The 21,351-nt window shown below is 40.1% G+C and overlaps 1 protein-coding gene across 1 annotated transcript; it reads left to right on the plus strand.

The window, feature by feature from the left end:
• Window positions 1–8,018: 8,018 nt before the first annotated feature.
• LOC138799144 (mucin-3A-like) lies at window positions 8,019–21,092 on the plus strand. Its single transcript, XM_069980009.1, has 11 exons — window positions 8,019–9,517; window positions 12,717–12,803; window positions 12,909–13,027; window positions 15,717–15,778; window positions 15,989–16,122; window positions 16,378–16,437; window positions 17,588–17,756; window positions 17,873–18,040; window positions 18,189–18,289; window positions 19,419–19,471; window positions 20,364–21,092. Exons 1-11 carry the CDS (start codon window positions 8,350–8,352, stop codon window positions 20,394–20,396), a joined length of 2,154 nt encoding a protein of 717 aa, XP_069836110.1. The 5' UTR covers window positions 8,019–8,349; the 3' UTR covers window positions 20,397–21,092.
• The last annotated feature ends 259 nt before the right edge of the window (window positions 21,093–21,351 follow it).

The raw sequence follows: 21,351 nt of genomic DNA on the forward strand, positions 1-21,351 counted from the left end.
ATTACACACACTAGTGATACTACAACTGTGCTGGATAATACAAGAAGCAGTACAGGGGGATCAGCAATCACTGATACTAAAACAACACTTAAGCTTGTAGGTGATAAAACAACAATAACACAGGCTACACCTATTACAGCTACAGATGGTCACATAACAACTGTGCTTGATGATAGCAAAACAACAAACATGGAGAGTATAACACCCAGAACACTGGAGACTTCTACTAGACACACCAGTGATACTACAACTGTACTGGATAATACACATAGTGGTACTGGGAATACAGGACTCACTGATACTCAAACAACATCTAAGCTTACAGGTAGTAAAACACTAATAACACAGGTTACATCTATTACATCTACTGACAGTGACACAACAACAGTGTTCGATAACAGCAAAACAACAGTAACACAGGGTACACCTACAGCTCACAACAATAGTGATACTACAGCTATGCTGGATAATACAAGTAGCACAACAGCCCAAACTACAATCACTCCGAGTCAGGTAACATCTGATCTTACAGGGAGTCAAACAGCTACAACACAGGTTACACCTATTATATCTACTGATACAACAACAGAGGTTGATAATAGCAAAACAACAAGCATAAATAGTCAATCAACAGTAACCCAGGATACTTCTACTATATACACCAGTGATACTACAACTGTGCTGGATTATACAAGTAGCAATAGGAAGAAAACAACAGTCACTGTCAGTCAAGAAACAACTGAATTTACTGGCAGTCACCCAACTATAACACAGACTACACCTATTATATCAACTGACACAACAACAGTGGTGGATAATAGCAAAACAACAAGCATCAATAGTCAATCAACAGTAACACAGGATAATTCCACTACACACAACAGCGATACTACAACTGTGCTGTATAATACAAGTAGCAGTACAGGGGAATCAGCAATCACTGATACTCAAACAACCTCTAATCTTACAGGTAGTCAAACAACAATAACACAGGAAACATCTATTACATCTACTGACACAACAACAGAGGTTGATAGCAGCAGGACTACTGGTATTGATAATCAATCAACAGTAACACAGGATACTTCTATAACACACAACAATAGTGATACTACAACTGTGCTGGATAATACAAGGAAAACAGCCCCAACTACAATCACTCTGAGTCAGTCAACATCTGATTTTACAGGGAGTCAAACAGCTATAACACAGGTTACATCTATTACATCGACTGACGCAACAGAAGTCAATAACAGCAAAACAACAGGCATCAATAGTCAAACAACAACAACACAGGATACTTCTATAACACACAACAGTGATACTACAACTATGCTGGATAACACAAGTAGCAATACAAGGAAAACAACAGTCACTGTCAGTCAAGAAACAACTGAATTTACTGGCAGTCACCCAACTATAACACAGACTACACCTATTATAGCAACATCGACTGACACATCAACAGTGGTCGATAACAGCAAAACAACAAGCATTGATAGTCAATCAACAGTAACACAGGATACTTCTATTACACACACTAGTGATACTACAACTGTGCTGGATAATACAAGAAGCAGTACAGGGGGATCAGCAATCACTGATACTAAAACAACACTTAAGCTTGTAGGTGATAAAACAACAACAACACAGGCCGCACCTATTACAGCTACAGATGGTCACACAACCACTGTGCTTGATGATAGCAAAACAACAAACATGGAGAGTATAACACCCAGAACACTGGAGACTTCTACTACACACACCGGTGATACTACACCTGTACTGGATAATACAAGTAGCAGCACAGGGGGATCAGCAATAACTGATACTCAAACAACCTCTAATCTTACAGGTAGTCAAACAACAATAACATGGGGTACATCTATTACATCTACTGACACAACAACAGTGGTCGATAGCAGCAGCACTACAGGCATCAATAGTCAATCAACAGCAACACAGGATACTTCTATAACACACGACAATAGTGATACTACAACTGTGCTGTATAATACAGGTAGCAGTACAGCCCCAACTACAATCACTCCGAGTCAGTCAACATCTGATCTTACAAGGAGTCAAAAAGCTACAACACAGATTACTCCTATTACATCGACTGACACAACAGAAGTCGATAATAGCAAAACAACAGACATCGATAGTCAAACAACAACAACAACACAGGATACTTCTATAACACACAACAGTGATACTACAACTATGCTGGATAACACAAGTAGCAGTACAAGGAAAACAACAGTCAGTGTAAGTCAAGAAACAACTGAATTTACTGGCAGTCACCCAACTATAACACAGACTACACCTATTATAGCAACATCGACTGACACAACAACAGTGGTTGATAATAGCAAAACAACAAGCATTGATGTTCAATCAACAAAAAGAAACACTGAAACTCAAACATCTAAGCTTACAGGTAGTAAAACAACAATAACACAGGAAACATCTATTACATCTACTGACACAACAACAGAGGTTGATAGCAGCAGGACTACAGGTATTGATAATCAATCAACAGTAACACAGTATACTTCTATAACACACAATAGTGATACTACAACTGTGCCGGATAATACAAGCAGCAAGACAGTTCAAACTACAATCACTCTGATTCAATCAACATCTGATCTTACAGGGAGTCAAACAGCTACAACACAGGATACACATTTTACATCTACTGATACAACAACAGTGGTCGATAATAGCAAAACAACAGGCATCAATAGTCAAACAACAATAACACAGGATCCTTCTATTACACACAACAATGATACTACAACTATGCTGGATAACACAAGTAGCAGTACAATGGGAACTGAAACAACATCTAAGCTTACAGGTAGTCAAACAACAATAACACAGGATACACCTATTACATCTACTGACAGCTACACAACAACAGTGGTCGATAAAAGCAAATCAACCAGCATCAATAGTCAATCAACAGTAACACAGGATACTTCTATAACACACAACAATAGTGATACTACAACTGTGCTGGATAATACAAGAAGCAAGACAGCCCAAACTACAATCACTCCGAGTCAGGCAACGTCTGATCTTACAGGGAGTCAAACAGCTACAACACAGGATACACCTATTACATCTACTGATACGACAACAGAGGTCGATAACAGCAAAACAACAAGCATCAATAGTCAAAAAACAGTAACACAGGATACTTCTATTACACACAACAGTAATACTACAACTGTACATGATGATACTAGTAGACATACCAAGAAAACAACAATCACTCTTCAAGAAACAACTGAATTTACAGGAAGTCAAGCTACAATAACACAGGTTACACCTATTACACACACCAGTGATACAACATCTGTGCTGGATAATACAAGTAGCGGTACTGGGAGAACAGCAATCACTGATACTAAAATAACTTCTAAGCTTACAGGGAGTCAAACAACAATAACACAGGATACAGCTATTACATCTAACAACACAACAACAGAGGTTGATAGCAGCAGAACTACAGGTATTGATAATCAATCAACAGTAACACAGGATACCTCTATAACACACAACAATAGTGATACTACAACTGTGCCGGATAATACAGGTAGCAGTACAGCCCAAACTGCAATCACTCCGAGTCAGGCAACATCTGATCTTACAGGGAGTCAAACAGCTACAACACAGACTACACCTATTACACCTACTGACGCAACAACAGAGGTTGATAATAGCAAAACAACAAGCATTGATAGTCAAACAACAATGACAAAAGATACTTCTATTACACACAACAGTGAAACTACAACTATGCTGGATAACACAAGTAGCAGTACAAGGAAAACAACAGTCACTGTCAGTCAAGAAACAACTGAATTTACTGGCAGTCACCCAACTATAACACAGACTACACCTATTATAGCAACATCGACTGACACAACAACAGTGGTCGATAACGGCAAAACAACAAGCATTGATAGTCAATCAACAGTAACACAGGATACTTCTATTACACACACTAGTGATACTACAACTGTGCTGGATAATACAAGTAGCAAAACAGCCCCAACTACAATCACTCTGAGTCAGTCAACATCTGATTTTACAGGGAGTCAAACAGCTATAACACAGGTTACATCTATTACATCGACTGACACAACAGAAGTCAATAACAGCAAAACAACAGGCATCAATAGTCAAACAACAACAACACAGGATACTTCTATAACACACAACAGTGATACTACAACTATGCTGGATAACACAAGTAGCAGTACAAGGAAAACAACAGTCACTGTCAGTCAAGAAACAACTGAATTTACTGGCAGTCACCCAACTATAACACAGACTACACCTATTATAGCAACATCGACTGACACAACAACAGAGGTTGATAATAGCAAAACAACAGGCATTGATGTTCAATCAACAAAAACACAGTTTACTTCTATAACACACAATAGTGATACTACAACTGTGCCGGATAATACAAGCAGCAAGACAGTCCAAACTACAATCACTCTGATTCAATCAACATCTAATCTTACAGGGAGTCAAACAGCTACAACACAGAATACACATTTTACATCTACTGATACGACAACAGTGGTCGATAATAGCAAAACAACAGGCATCAATAGTCAAACAACAATAACACAGGATCCTTCTATTACACACACCAGTGATACTACAACTATGCTGGATAATACAAGTAGCAGTACAAGGGGAACTGAAACAAGATCTAAGCTTACAGGTAGTCAAACAACAATAACACAGGATACAGCTATTACATCTACTTACACAACAACAGAGGTCGATAATAGCAAAACAACCAGCATCAATAGTCAATCAACAGTAACACAGGATACTTCTATTACACACAACAATAGTGATACTACAACTGTGCTGGATAATACAAGTAGCAATAGGAGGAAAACAACAATCACTGTCAGTCAAGAAACAACTGAATTTACTGGCAGTCACCCAACTATAACACAGACTACACCTATTATAGCAACATCGACTGACACAACAACAGTGGTCGATAATAGCAAAACAACAAGCATTGATAGTCAATCAACAGTAACACAGGATACTTTTATTACACACACTAGTGATACTACAACTGTGCCGGATAATACAAGTAGCACAACAGCCCAAACTACAATCACTCCGAGTCAGTCAACATCTGATCTTACAAGGAGTCAAAAAGCTACAACACAGATTACTTCTATTACATCGACTGACACAACAGAAGTCGATAATAGCAAAACAACAGACATCGATAGTCAAACAACAACAACAACAACAACAACACAGGATACTTCTATAACACACAACAGTGATACTACAACTATGCTGGATAACACAAGTAGCAGTACAAGGAAAACAACAGTCAGTATAAGTCAAGAAACAACTGAATTTACTGGCAGTCACCCAACTATAACACAGACTACACCTATTATAGCAACATTGACTGACACAACAACAGTGGTTGATAGCAGCAGCACTACAGGTATTGATAATCAATCAACAGTAACACAGTTTACTTCTATAACACACAACAATAGTGATACTACAACTGTGCCGGATAATACAAGCAGCAAGACAGTCCAAACTACAATCACTCTGATTCAATCAACATCTAATCTTACAGGGAGTCAAACAGCTACAACACAGAATACGCATTTTACATCTACTGATACGACAACAGTGGTCGAAAATAGCAAAACAACAGGCACCAATAGTCAAACAACAATAACACAGGATCCTTCTATTACACACACCAGTGATACTACAACTATGCTGGATAATACAAGTAGCAGTACAAGGGGAACTGAAACAAGATCTAAGCTTACAGGTAGTCAAACAACAATAACACAGGATACAGCTATTACATCTACTGACAGCTACACAACAACAGTGGTCGATAAAAGCAAATCAACCAGCATCAATAGTCAATCAACAGTAACACAGGATACTTCTATAACACACAACAATAGTGATACTACAACTGTGCTGGATAACACAAGTAGCAAAAGAGCCCAAACTACAATCACTGTCATTCAAACAACATCTGATCTTGCAGGGAGTGAAACAGCTACAATACAGATTACACCTATTACATCTACTGACACAATAACAGAGGTCGATAACAGCAAAACAACAGGCATTAATAGTCAAACAACAATAACACAAGATACTTCTATAACACACAACAGTAATACTACAACTGTACATGATGATACTAGTAGAGATACCAAGAAAACAACAATCACTCTTCAAGAAACAACTGAATATACAGGAAGTCAAGCTACAATAACACAGGTTACACCTATTACACACACCAGTGATACAACATCTGTGCTGGATAATACAAGTAGCGGTACTGGGAGAACAGCAATCACTGATAGTAAAATAACATCTAAGCTTACAGGGAGTCAAACAACAATAACACAGGATACAGCTATTACATCTAACAACACAACAACAGAGGTTGATAGCAGCAGCACTACAGGTATTGATAATCAATCAACAGTAACACAGGATACTTCTATAACACACAATAGTGATACTACAACTGTGCTGGATAATACAGGTAGCAGTACAGCCCAAACTGCAATCACTCCGAGTCAGGCAACATCTGATCTTACAGGGAGTCAAACAGCTACAACACAGATTACTCCTATTACATCTACTGACACAACAACAGAGGTTGATAATAGCAAAACAACAATGACACAAGATACTTCTATTACACACACCAGTGATACTACAACTATGCTGGATAACACAAGTAGCAGTACAAGGAAAACAACAGTCACTGTCAGTCAAGAAACAACTGAATTTACTGGCAGTCACCCAACTATAACACAGACTACACCTATTATAGCAACATCGACTGACACAACAACAGTGGTTGATAATAGCAAAACAACAAGCATCAATAGTCAAACAACAGTAACACAGGATACTTCTATTACACACAACAGTAACACTACAACTGTACATGATGATACTAGTAGACATACCAAGAAAACAACAATCACTCTTCAAGAAACAACTGAATTTAGAGGAAGTCAAGCTACAATAACACAGGTTACACCTATTACACACACCAGTGATACAACATCTGTGCTGGATAATACAAGTAGCGGTACTGGGAGAACAGCAATCACTGATACTAAAATAACATCTAAGCTTACAGGGAGTCAAACAACAATAACACAGGATACAGCTATTACATCTAACAACACAACAACAGTGGTCGATAAAAGCAAATCAACAAGCATCAATAGCCAATCAACAGTAACACAGGATACTTGTATTACACACAATAATAGTGATACTACAACTGTGCTGGATAATACAGGTAGCAGTACAGCCCAAACTACAATCACATCTGATCTTACAGGGAGTCAAACAGCTATAACACAGATTACACCTATTCCATCTACTGACACAACAGAGGTCGATAATAGTAAAACAACAAGCATCAATGGTCAAACAACAGTAACACAAGATACTTATATTACACACAACAATAATGATACTACAACTATGATGGATAATACAGGTAACAATACAGATGGAACAACAATCACTGTCAGTCAAGAAACAACTCAATTTACTGGCAGTCAACAAACTATAACACAGACTACACCTTTTACATTTACTGACACAACAACAGTGTTCAATAACAGCAGAACTACAGGTATCAATAGACAATCAACAATAACACAAGATACTTCTATTACACACAACACCAGTGATACTACAAATGTGTTGGATAATACAAGTAGCAGTACTGGGAAAACAGCAATCACTGATACTAAAACAACATCTAAGCTTACGGGTAGTGAAACAACAATATCACAAGTTACACCTATTATAGATCCTGACAGTTCCACAACAACAATATTTGATAAAAGCAAATCAACCAGCAGTGATAGTCAATCGACAGTAACACAGGATACTTCTACAGCACACAACAATAGTGATACTACAACTGTGCTGGATCATACAAGGAAAACAACAGTCACTGTCAGTGAAGAAACAACTGAATTTACTGGCAGTCAACCAACTATAACACAGGCTACACCTATTACAGCAACATCGACTGACACAACTACAGTGGTCGATAACAGTAAAACAACAAACACCAATAATCAATCAACAATAACACAATATACTTCTATAACACACACCAGTGACACTACAACTGTACTGGATAATACAAGTCTACGTACAGGGGAAACAACAATCTCTGATACTCAAACAACATCTGATCTTGCAGGGAGTCAAATAGCTACAACAAAGGTTACACCTATTACATCTACTGACGCAACAACAATGGTCGATAATAGCAAAACAACAAGCATCAATAGTCAAACAACAATGACACAAAATACTTCTATAACACACAACAGTGATACTACAACGGTGCTCAATAATACAGGCAGCAACACAAGGAAAACACTAATCACTGTCAGTCAAGAAACAACTGAATTTATAAGCAGTCAACCAACTATAACACAGGCTACACCTGTTATAGCAACATCGACTGACACAACAACAGTGGTTGATAGTCAAACAACAATAACACAAGATAGTTCTATTACACATACCAGGAATAATAGTACAATTGTGCTGGATAATACAAGCAGCAATACAGCCCAAACTACAATCACTTTGAGTCAAACAACATCTGACCTTATCGGTAGTCAAACGGCTATAACACAGGTTACACCTATTATATCGACTGACACAACAACAGTGGTCGATAATAGCAAAACAACAAGCAACGATAGTCAATCAACAATAACACAGGATGCTTCTATTACACACAACAGTGATACTACAACTGTACATGATAAGACAAGTAGACATACAGGGGAGACAATAATGACCCCCAAAGCAACTGAATTTACAGGTAGTCAGACAACGTTAACTCCCATTACTCCCATTACAACTACCCACAGTGATACCACAACGGTGTTAGGTAATCTCACAGGTAAAACAACAACCGGTAATAGTCAAACTACAGTCACACAAATAACTCCAATTACAACAATTAAAAGTAATACTACAATAATGACAGATAAAACAAGTATTACAAATCATCCAAGCAGACATACTCAGTTAACAACTAGAAGGAATGGTAGCCTAACAACCTATACACAAAGTACCACCAAGACAGTCACCACTAGTAATAGCTCAGAGATTGTGAATAATGGTACAACAAAAAGAGCAGTAACAAATAATCAGACGTCTCCTCGCCTCACAAGGACAACTACACAAGTTACACCTACCGAGGTTACCATCAGTCGTACTACAATGAGACGGGATACTACCAGACATCATACAACAACCCCAACCCCTCGTCTAACAACAACCACAACAAAAGGTCAAACAAGCAAATATGTTACTAAATCTACCGGGACAACACGAGTCAATGTAACATCTAAAGAAGAAACGTCTTCAAGCAGAACTTCAAGTGTTCACCATGCGACCACTGATGGTACGTACTGTCCTGCCAAGCCTTATAGCTACCATGTCCTGTATGGTGTGGGAGCGGGGGGGGGGGGGGGTTTCATATGCTTGTACCCCCATTTATTGTACTCCAGATAGTCCATGTCCCATAAGCAGATGCTGTGGCCCCCTTCTGTTTAAAATTTTTTGGGGAGCTTAGGGCTACCTGGTTGATCCTCCTTGTTCCCTTTACCACATGGATTCACAGTGAATAGGAAAGTCGCTAAAAATGAGACAATGGGATTCCCAGTGGTCGGGGTGCTTCCATCAGACCTCCTACATTCCTTGGCCTCGCACATTGCTGAGGGGGTTTCAATAAAATGGTGGCAGTAGCCCCCTGGGGCACTTCCCATGTGTATGTCTCCTGGCTAATGGTGGTTGGTAATCTGCAATAAAAGTGAAAGAATAACTTACAGTTTTCTTGTCTGAAGAATTATGGTAACACTTCCAGGATGAAAACCCAAGTCTCAATTTACTAGTAGTTCAGGCAGGTTTGGGTTCTGGGGTGTAACTACCACTGTAGCAGCCATAGCCCGGTGGCCCATTCTTGCAATACACTGAGCCCCCTGAGCCATCTTCATTTGCAACACCCGGGTGCTGCAAATGCCACTTAAACTGTAATCCAACACTTGCAGTAAGATGGTAAAGGTTGTGACCACACTTGACAGATTTGGGGTCAGTCAGGTAAGGGGGTGGGGGGGGCAATGAAAAGTTTGCTGTGGGGCTCATCCATTTCTAGTTACGCTGGGCCCCAGAATAGACTAGAGAGAGGGTAGAGAGGCTCGTAGTTCTCTCTTCTTGTTGGTAAAGCTGCTCAGGGGCAGTAGTCACAGCTGCTTTCCTGACTGGTTTCCTTTTTTAAGTACAGCAATTCCCAACTGTGGGGTCCAGATCTGTAAGTCCATGACATGCTAGGCAAGAGGCACTAAGCCTGGCCAGAGGCCCACATAGGTCTAGTATAAATACCTAGGGTTATGCTATGGGGCCTTTTTACACCCATAGGCTGAATCTCTCTGTAGTCGTCTCACTACTATACACAGCTTCTCCCCAGACTGCCTGTACCTGTACTGAACTGTCTTCCTCTCTGTAGAGAGGCTGCTGGGAAGGTAGAGTGGTTGTCGTCCTGCATTTCCTGCCCACTTACTTCCTGCTGAAGAGATACTGCAGTGGTGTATATATATATATGTGTGTGCACAGGGCCGGCCTTAGGGTAGATGGTGCCCTGTGCGATATTTGCTTTTGGCGACCCCTTCCCCCCCGGATGAAGTTCTATCAGAATTTGAAAATAAGCAGGACATGAGACCATAATGTATACAGGGAGTGCACCCATATACTGTGTAGGGAGTGCTGGGTCCCTACCAACAAACACATACTACCGAACAGCTCCAAATACCGCCAGGTAGTACACAAAATATCTTAAATATGTACTTATCTACCAGCGATAAACCAGAACTGCTCCACCTGTAGTAAACCAACTCGCAGTGCAGAAAAAAATCCTGCTCCACCTGTAGTAAACTGAGATAGCAGTGCAGAAACACATACTGCGACACCTGTAGTCAACCAACACCACAGTGCAGCACTAAATCCTGCTCCACCTGTAGTAAACCGAGATAGCAGTGCAGAAACACATGCTGCTCCAATTGTAGTCAAACAACACCACAGTGCAGCACTAAATCCTGCTCCACCTGTAGTAAACTGAGATAGCAGTGCAGAAACACATACAGCTCCACCTGTAGTCAACCAACACCACAGTGCAGCACTAAATCCTGCTCCACCTGTAGTAAACTGAGATAGCAGTGCAGAAACACATACTGCGACACCTGTAGTCAACCAACACCACAGTGCAGCACTAAATCCTGCTCCACCTGTAGTAAACTGAGATAGCAGTGCAGAAACACATACTGCGACACCTGTAGTCAACCAACACCACAGTGCAGCACTAAATCCTGCTCCACCTGTAGTAAACCGAGATAGCAGTGCAGAAACACATGCTGCTCCAATTGTAGTCAATCAACACCACAGTGCAGCACTAAATCCTGCTCCACCTGTAGTAAACCGAGATAGCAGTGCAGAAACACATGCTGCTCCAATTGTAGTCAACCAACACCACAGTGCAGCACTAAATCCTGCTCCACCTGTAGTAAACTGAGATAGCAGTGCAGAAACACATACAGCTCAACCTGTAGTCAACCAACACGCAGTGCAGGAATAAATTCTTCTCCACCTGTAGTAAACTGAGATAGCAGTACAGAAACACATACTGCTCCACCTGTCGTCAACCAACACCACAGTGCAGCAATATATCCTGCTCCACCTGTAGTAAACTGAGATAGCAGTAAGAAAAAAGCATGCTACTACATCTGTAGTAAATTAACACTACAGTGCAGCAGTTCTATTCCCATCTCCACCCCTCTGGCAGTTGTAACCCCTCCCCACCCCCCTCCACACTAATAGCAGCACCGACTCTTCTCACCTCCTCTTCCAGTTTTTCTCCTTTCTCCTCTTCTTAGCCCATTCCTCTCCCCCTGCACCACTTTCCCTAGTCACAGCCCCAGGACAGGACAGGTTGTCTCCCGGGGTTACATTACCATTAAGCATGGGGTCACTCCTGGTCTTCAGCAGCCCCCCTGCACTCCCCACATCTTCAGTTACACTGACCCCTAAGTAAAGGACCTAGGAGATTATGGTCATGTGATCATTATCATGGCAGGTCCTTTACACTGTGAGTAAAGAGCCTACAGTGATAATGCAGGGCGGCCATTCTCAGTGTAGTCTCTACCCGGAGCCCCTGCTGTGTACAGACAGGGACCCCGCACCTCACAGTATGACAAGCGGCTGCCTTATCTAACTATAAGGATGGCATTAGACATCTCACTAGACATACTGCTCTCTGCTGCCACCTCTGTCCATGTCAGGAACTGTCCAGAGCAGGAGAGGTTTTCTATGGGGATTTGCTGCTGCTCTGGACAGTTCCTGACATGGACAGAGGTGGCAGCAGAGAGCACTGTGTCAGACTGGAGAGAATACACCACTTCCTGCAGGACATACAGCAGCTGATAAGTACTGGAAGGCTGGAGATTTTTAAATAGAAATAAATTACAATTCTATATAACTTTCTGACACCAGTTGATCTGAAATGTTAGAACAGTATAACTTCATGAGGAAATCTACCGTTTTCTTTATTCCAGCTGAGCCGTGTGATGGCGAGATGTGTCCGTGCCACAAGAACTTACACGGGAAGAACTGTATGTTTATCATCAATGAGATCCGGCTGGGTAGGTACAGTATGATGGGAGATGGATTATTTTTTATATGATTTCTATAGCTATGGCCAGGCTGATCCCAGCTCACTCCTCCATTCTCTTCTTCTCTTGTGGCAGATTGGGTCATCACTAAAGTGTTCGTATCCATCCATGTGTATAATGTCGTCTACAACTCCTCCCTGGATCATCCGTCCTCTTCCCAATATCAAAACTTCAAGTCAAGAGTTGTTAAGGAGGTAAGTCTCTTCATATATATATATATATATATATATATATATATATATACAGTGGTACCTTGGTTTGAGAGTAACTTGGATTAAGAGCATTGTTCCCTGTACTGGATGGGAGGGTGATCACACAGACCTCTGACAGCAGCCCTGTTTCTCTATTCTAGCCTGTTGTACTACACTACTGCATTATGGGGATCTGCCCCTCCATCCTGTATCTACAAACTGCTGTGTTATCAGGGTTATACAGTTACTATACATTATACTCCACATGCTGATTGCTATACTCTACAGTAACTTATATATCACATATCCAGCTGCTGTGTTATCAGGGTTATACAGTTACTATACATTATACACCACATGCTGATTGCTGTACTGTACAGTAACTTATATATCACATATCCAGCTGCTGTGTTATCAGGGTTATACAGTTACTATACATTATATACCACATGCTGCTATACTGTACAGTAACTTATATATCACATATCCAGCTGCTGTGTTATCAGGGTTATACAGTTACTATACATTATACTCCACATGCTGATTGCTATACTGTACAGTAACTTATATATCACATATCCAGCTGCTGTGTTATCAGGGTATGCAGTTACTATACATTATACTCCACATGCTGATTGCTATACTGTACAATAACTTATATATCACATATCCAGCTGCTGTGTTATCAGGGTTATACAGTTACTATACATTATATACCACATGCTGCTATACTGTACAGTAACTTATATATCACATATCCAGCTGCTGTGTTATCAGGGTTATACAGTTACTATACATTATACTCCACATGCTGCTATACTGTACAGTAACTTATATATCACATATCCAGCTGCTGTTTTATCAGGGTTATACAGTTAAGATACATCATACACCACATGCTGCTATACTGTACAGTAACTTATATATCACATATCCAGCTGCTGTTTTATCAGGGTTATACAGTTACTATACATTATATACCACATGCTGATTGCTATACTGTACAGTAACTTATATATCACCTATCCAGCTGCTGTGTTATCAGGGTTATGCAGTTACTATACATTATATACCACATGCAGCTATACTGTACAGTAACAAATATATTACATATCCAGCTGCTGTGTTATCAGGGTTATACAGTTACTGTACATTATACTCCACATGCTGATTGCTATACTGTACAGTAACTTATATATCACATGTCCAGCTGCTGTGTTATCAGGGTTATGCAGTTACTTTACATTATACTCCACATGCTGCTATACTGTACAGTAACTTATATATCACATATCCAGCTGCTGTGTTATCAGGGTTATACAGTTACTGTACATTATACTCCACATGCTGATTGCTATACTGTACAGTAACTTATATATCACATATCCAGCTGCTGTGTTATCAGGGTTATGCAGTTACTATACATTATACTCCACATGCTGCTATACTGTACTGTAACTTATCCAGCTGCTGTGTTACCAGGGTTATACAGTTACTATACATTATACACCACATGCTGCTATACTGTACAGTAACTTATATATCACATATCCAGCTGCTGTGTTATCAGGGTTATACAGTTACTATACATTATACACCACATGCTGATTGCTATACTGTACAGTAACTTATATATCACATATCCAGCTGCTGTGTTATCAGGGTTATGCCCTTACTATACATTATATACCACATGCTGCTCTACTGTACAGTAACTTATATATCACATATCCAGCTGCTGTGTTATCAGGGTTATGCCGTTACTATACATTATACTCCACATGGTGATTGCTATACTGTACAGTAACTTATATATCACATATCCAGCTGCTGTGTTATCAGGGTTATGCAGTTACTATACATTATACTCCACATGCTGCTATACTGTACTGTAACTTATCCAGCAGCTGTGTTATCAGGGTTATACAGTTACTATACATTATATACCACATGCTGCTATACTGTACAGTAACTTATATATCACATATCCAGCTGCTGTGTTATCAGGGTTATACAGTTACTATACATTATACACCACATGCTGCTATACTGTACAGTAACTTATATATCACATATCCAGCTGCTGTGTTATCAGGGTTATACAGTTACTATACATTATATACCACATGCTGATTGCTATACTGTACAGTAACTTATCCTGCTGCTGTGTTATCAGGGTTATACAGTTACTATACATTATACTGCACATGCTGATTGCTGTACTGTACAGTAACTTATAATATCACAGATTCTGCTGCTGCTGTGTTATCAGGGTTATACAGTTACTATACATTATACCCCACATGCTGTTTGCTATACTGTACAGTAACTTATATATCACATATCCAGCTGCTGTGTTATCAGGGTTATACAGTTACTATACATTATACTGCACATGCGGATTGCTATACTGTACAGTAACTTATATATCACATATCCAGCTGCTGTGTTATCAGGGTTATACAGTTACTATACATTATACACCACATGCTGCTATACTGTACAGTAACTTATATATCACATATCCAGCTGCTGTGTTATCAGGGTTATACAGTTACTATACATTATACTGCACATGCGGATTGCTGTACTGTACAGTAACTTATATATCACATATCCAGCTGTTTAGTGTGATGTGACAAGGACAAGGCTCTGGCATATTCTGTAATGTATATCCTTTTCTATTGATCAGATGGGGGCTGTATACAGACAGATCCTTCCCTGGTTCAAGGACATAAGAATTGTCTCCTTTAGGTAAGTTTACATTGTTCCTCATCGCTGTCGTCCCCTGGTGGGATAGTTATACCCAGATAATAGTGATCCCTGGATACTAGTGATCCCTGGATACTAGTGATCCCTGGATACTAGTGATCCCTGGATAATAGTGATCCCTGGATACTAGTGATCCCTGGATAATATGTCGCTCCATGTTACTGATCCCCCCCTGATCTCTGTCTCCACCAGCCCGGGCAGTGTCATAGTGGATCATGAGGTCCTGCTGAAGGTGGACTATACAAACTGCCTGGAAGAAACAATACAGGCAGAGGAGCAGCTACGCGACACCTTTAAAAAACTGAACTGCTCATCTGATGGGCCAGGTAAGAACTAATACATGGAAAGTGAGGAGAAGATTGTCGGGGCCCTGTATCCCACCATCCTCCCAGCCCTTACTGCAGCCATGTGCTTGTATCCAGCCTCCTCCACCATATAGCAGAGATATATGTGACTTCACTGCTGTAGATGATTTCATCCACTAGGTGGCGCCAGAAGTATAGCTAAATAGACTATGACTACTAGGGACTCATCTGTCTATTCCCTTACTTGAATGATGCCTCTTTTCTTTTCTGTTACAGATAGACTATGCTTCAATGTCTCTGAAACCAAAGTCCACAGGAAACCTATCAGTGCATCAGGTAAAAAATAATGCAAAGAGAAATATCAAGGAGTGATATGACTGACACCCAGTGTCTGATCTTGGTACTGCATTGGTAATACTGTAATCAGTGGTCATAAATCTGTATTCAAGATGGTAACAGTGACCCCTGCTGTTCTGTTGTTGCTTTTTGGAGACTACTGCTTCCATCTTGTGGTCAATAAAGATATAGCTGGATTAACTCCTGGATTTTTTCTGAAACTGAAAGCATTTGCATGTTTAATATGGTGTATCGGTATTTTGAGTGAAGAATTGCTTTAAAGGTTTGTCCATGATTAGAAAAAAAATTGATTTTGTGTTGAACGTTTTATCCAAAGGCAAACCTATGATTGATGATGGTCTATTTCCTTTTACATTTTATGTTTTCTTTTTTATTTTATTTATTTATTTTTTATTTTTTACAGAATCTCAGATCATATAAATGCATACTTACCTGCTGCCACTTGTAGTCCATGACGCCCTGATTAAACCACAGTTTTCCGTTTTCAAATCTGTTGTGGTGTTCTGGAGATATGTACAAAAATAGTTTTGTGCAGTTGAGGAGTTTTGGTACACTGAAGGCCGCCCTAAAGCCTCCATGTGTACCAAAGCATTCTTCTTAGCATAAAAATACTTTTGTACATATCTCCAGAACGCCACAATGGATTTGAAAAAGGAAAACTGCGTTTTAATCAGGACAATATGGACTACAAGTGGCAGCAGGTTAGTATGCATGTATGTAATGATAGATTCTGTTTAACCCTATTACTCTGCCAAAGCTAATGTTGTAACCGTAGCTGAGTTGTGGCTAGCTAAACAAAGCACCTGGGTCATTGTTCATCTAGAACCAAAGGCAGTGTCAGTTCCATGAATATATACCACTGTATATAGAACAATAAGAAGGTCTGAAATTGGAACATACTTTTTCTCTGTTTGTTGAGCGTGCCTGGCAAAATATAACCACTAAATATGGATCTTAAAAAAACTATTTAAAGTGAATGTAATATCAGGTACATTGCTTTTCATTGCATTTTTTTTTACATGAACCATCCAGCGCCAGGATTCTTTTTTTTTTGGTATTGTTGGCTACGAGCGGTGCATTCTGGATATGTGTCCATGTAGGATGTCACATGTCATGTTTATGTTTCTAGATTTGTGCACGAACGAAGACGACATCCCCGAGAACTTCCAGCCTTACTTCTTTGGTGTGAACATGTCTACTGGTCTACTATGTGTCACCTCGTGCAGTACCAGGCACTATTCTACGATAGACTGTAACTCGGGACAGTGTCTCGTCAGTGATGCCGGACCCCACTGCTAGTAAGACCCTTGTATTGTATAGATCCTGTATAGAAAGGTCCTCAGAGGCTATGGAGTTCCTGTACCCCGATCAGTGTGTATACACACTACCATTGACCACTGTCTTCCCGTTCCAGTTGTGACAACTCAGACCAGTACTGGTACTCAGGAGACCGATGTCAGACAGCGATCAGCAAGCCCGGTGTGTATGGCGGAGTGACTGTAGGCCTGATTGTGTTGGTCCTCATCATAGTGATTCTGGCTTATGCTTTATACCGACGTCGTCACCGCACATCCAGAGATCCGTAAGTGGTGATACTTACTGTATATACAACCCTCTTCCATATAGAAGTATATAGAGATAAGTCCCCCGGGGTAAACTTGTCTGATGCCACCGATGTTCCATCTATTCACTCACACTACCTCCGATCCCTTCTTCTCCTCTGTCTGCAGGTTGTCAGATACAGAACCTCAGTGGCATCACCACGGCTGGGAACGAGATATTAAAGTCCAGGGGAGACTCCGCAACCCAGAAAAGGACAATATTACAGTAGGTGAGTAATGGCCGAGGATGGAATAAATAGGTGACATTTTATAGACCCCATTATGTCTCCATCATACAGATTGATGAACCTCCTTATGCCACAACTCACACATATAAAGATTGTCAAAAATATACTATTGCTCAATGCTTACAGATTAGTGGTGGTCTAGGGTAGTAAAGCAAGGAAGATTTTTATCAAGGGAATTTAAAGGGCTTCAAGTTTCATCCCTGTTAGTGTGAGCTAATGAAAAGAAAAATGGTAACATCCCTGGTGGTCTAGAGTAGTGATAAGAATAATAATAACACTCCTGGTGGTCTAGAGTAGTTATAGGATTAATAGTAACATCCCTGGTGGCCTAGAGTAGTGATAGGAATAATAGTAACATTCCTGGTGGTCTAGAGTAGTGATAGGTTTAATAGTAACATCCCTGGTGGCCTAGAGTAGTAATAGGAATAATAGTAACATTCCTAGTCGTCTAGAGTAGTGATAGGTTTAATAGTAACATCCCTGCTGGTCTAGGGAAGTAATAGTAACATTCCTGGTGGTCTAGAGTAGTGATAGGAATAATAGTAACATTCCTGGTGGTCTAGAGTAGTGATAGGAATAATAGTAACATTCCTAGTGGTCTAGAGTAGTGATAGGAATAATAGTAATATTCCTGGTGGTCTAGAGTAGTGATTGGATTAATAAGAACATCCCTGGTGGTCTAGAGTAGTGATAGGTTTAATAGTAACATTCCTGTTGGCCTAGAGTAGTAAAGTTATTGACCACAGCGAGTCTTACTGCTGAGTCCCGCTGTGATAGAAAGATATAATCTGGGAGAGATGGATCCACCCCCTGGCCGGCCACTAATTCCGACAATGTAGTCTTATAGACAGGAGATAGAAGTTACAGCCAGGGAGTGGATCACACTGCTGCAGTGCTCTCTCCCTGCCTATATTTCCTGATCACAGTGGGTCTCCGTAGTGATGCCTGATGACCTGTCAAAGGTTATTTTTGATGACAGTCCAGGGAAGTGAAAGGAATAATGATAACATCCCTAGTGGTTTATGATATTAAAGGAATAAAGGTAACATCTTTGGGGGTCTAGGCATATGATTTAAAGTGTTTAACATTACTTTGCATAACTGTTTGTCAGGGCCCCATGGACCCTTCAGAACCAACCTGGAGAATGTGAACCCAAGAGCAAAGGTAAGATTGTATCGATAAATTAGTAACACGCTGTGTTCTTGACTAATAATTGGTGTGTAGCTAAGTACTTGCATTTCCCATGCAGCAAACCAAGTATCATAAACACGTCCAAATAGCTTCTAAGGCTAACTTTTTTATAACTGAAAATTGTGCTAAATAAAGCTAATCTTAGACAAGGAGTCATCCTCCAGCACTCAGGAGAGGAAAAAACCCCTGAGGAGGAAACCTCTAGGAAAACCATGGCTGAAGGATTTCCCTTTCCTTGGGCCTAGATGGCTAATGGCAAACTATAATTCATCAAATTGATATGGGGTTTAAAGTTATATTCTTGTATATTTTTTATACCTATGCCCTATACCTTTACTTACTTTCCCTGCCACTGTTATCATGGAGTTCTGGTCCCTCTGCAAATCACTTATGTGTTCAGTTCTAGCATGTAATAGTGGCATTTCTAAATCCCCCCATTTGTTTTGTGGGTCTGTAATCCTGTCCACTACAATTCCCAGAATGCATTGCCTTTCCTCAGTCCTCCATTACAGCTCCCACCCTGTCTACTCCCCTCCCACAGCTGTCTTGCCAGTTTCCTGCCCAGAGAATTTGCAGAGCATTTCAGTGCCCAGCAGACTATTGCTCTGCAGTTGGTAAATCTGCAGCACCTGCTGTATTTATTTGCTGTCTGTTCCTCTGCTTGTGGCATTGTTCAGCACAAGGCAACAAGCCATAAACACACCTAATTTAACCACAGAAGACGAAAGAGAATGAATTGAATATGTGGAGGGGGTAGGGGGGTCTATCTTATATATATTTAACCAAAAATTAAATCTCATTTTGGGATCTTTGTTATACAGAAACATTGCTTAATTTACATTTCTTTAATCTTTTTTTTCACCAGTTGTCTCTCCCAAGACCTCATCTAGTTCCATAGACCGTACAAAGGAAGAAGCTCCGGCAGGGTGAAGTAGTGCACTGTATAAAGACTATGATTATTACATGTATAGTTGTATATAAAGGAGAAGATGCCGCAATCCTCCTGTACACACTGATGTTTATTTATTAAAGCTGCAATCTCCAGGCGTTGACTCTTCAGCTGTTGCACTAATAGAACTCCTGATATCCAGACTGAGACTTCTGCAAAAGCCCACTGCACTCATGCCAGTTCCCTATCTAGAGCAGGGACACAGTCGGTAAACCTGTAGCATCTACTGTGTTCATTTCCTGTCTGCTCCCCTGCCTGTGGCATTGTTCAGCACAAAGCAGCATGCCGTAATCACACCTCATTCCCTCATTCTTCTCTAAATGTTATATATATATCAGGGAGATGGTGATGTAAGCTGTAGGGGTTGGGCAGAGGTGATGACATCACTTAGGGGGTGGGGCTAGAGCCAACATCCAGCCAAGCCTCCTGAGACAGCGGAGGATGATGTGTTGTGTGTTCTTGCTGAGACAACACCACACACAACTACACAACTTCCTGTCAGGGGTAAATCAAGCAGATGTTGTGGAGTTACTAACGTCTTCATGTTTGTAGTAAACTGTGAACATTTTTTCTAATTTATTTGTAAAATTAATTTTTTTAAGTTCATCTTAATATTAAGAGAAATTCCCTCAGGGGTTATTGTGGCTGCTGATAGTATTTATAGGTTATTTGTATATTTACATATTCGGCCTATGTGTGTGTATATGTATTTATTCAGTATTGTGTCATTAAAGCTCTGTGCTGTTTCAGTGTTTCCTTAGTGTTGTTTTTTTTTAAATCATTTTTCCCTATGTTACTTATACAAGTATGGAGTATGAGAGTATAAGGTCGATATACAACTGATGGAACATGTAGGACGGATTTAGCGATGGCTTTTGTGTAGGTTTTTGTAGAAAGATTTTGA

The sequence above is a fragment of the Dendropsophus ebraccatus genome, chromosome 1 (genome assembly GCF_027789765.1).
Source record: "Dendropsophus ebraccatus isolate aDenEbr1 chromosome 1, aDenEbr1.pat, whole genome shotgun sequence".
NCBI lineage: Eukaryota > Metazoa > Chordata > Amphibia > Anura > Hylidae > Dendropsophus > Dendropsophus ebraccatus.

Coding starts and splice junctions, on each gene's coding strand:
- LOC138799144 (XM_069980009.1), top strand. CDS start 8,350: ATGGTCGATAATAGCAAAACAACAAGCATCAATAGTCAAACAACAATG. Junction 15,779..15,988: donor ATAAGAATTGTCTCCTTTAG/GTAAGTTTACAT, acceptor TGTCTCCACCAG/CCCGGGCAGTGTCATAGTGG. Junction 16,123..16,377: donor CTGCTCATCTGATGGGCCAG/GTAAGAACTAAT, acceptor TTTCTGTTACAG/ATAGACTATGCTTCAATGTC.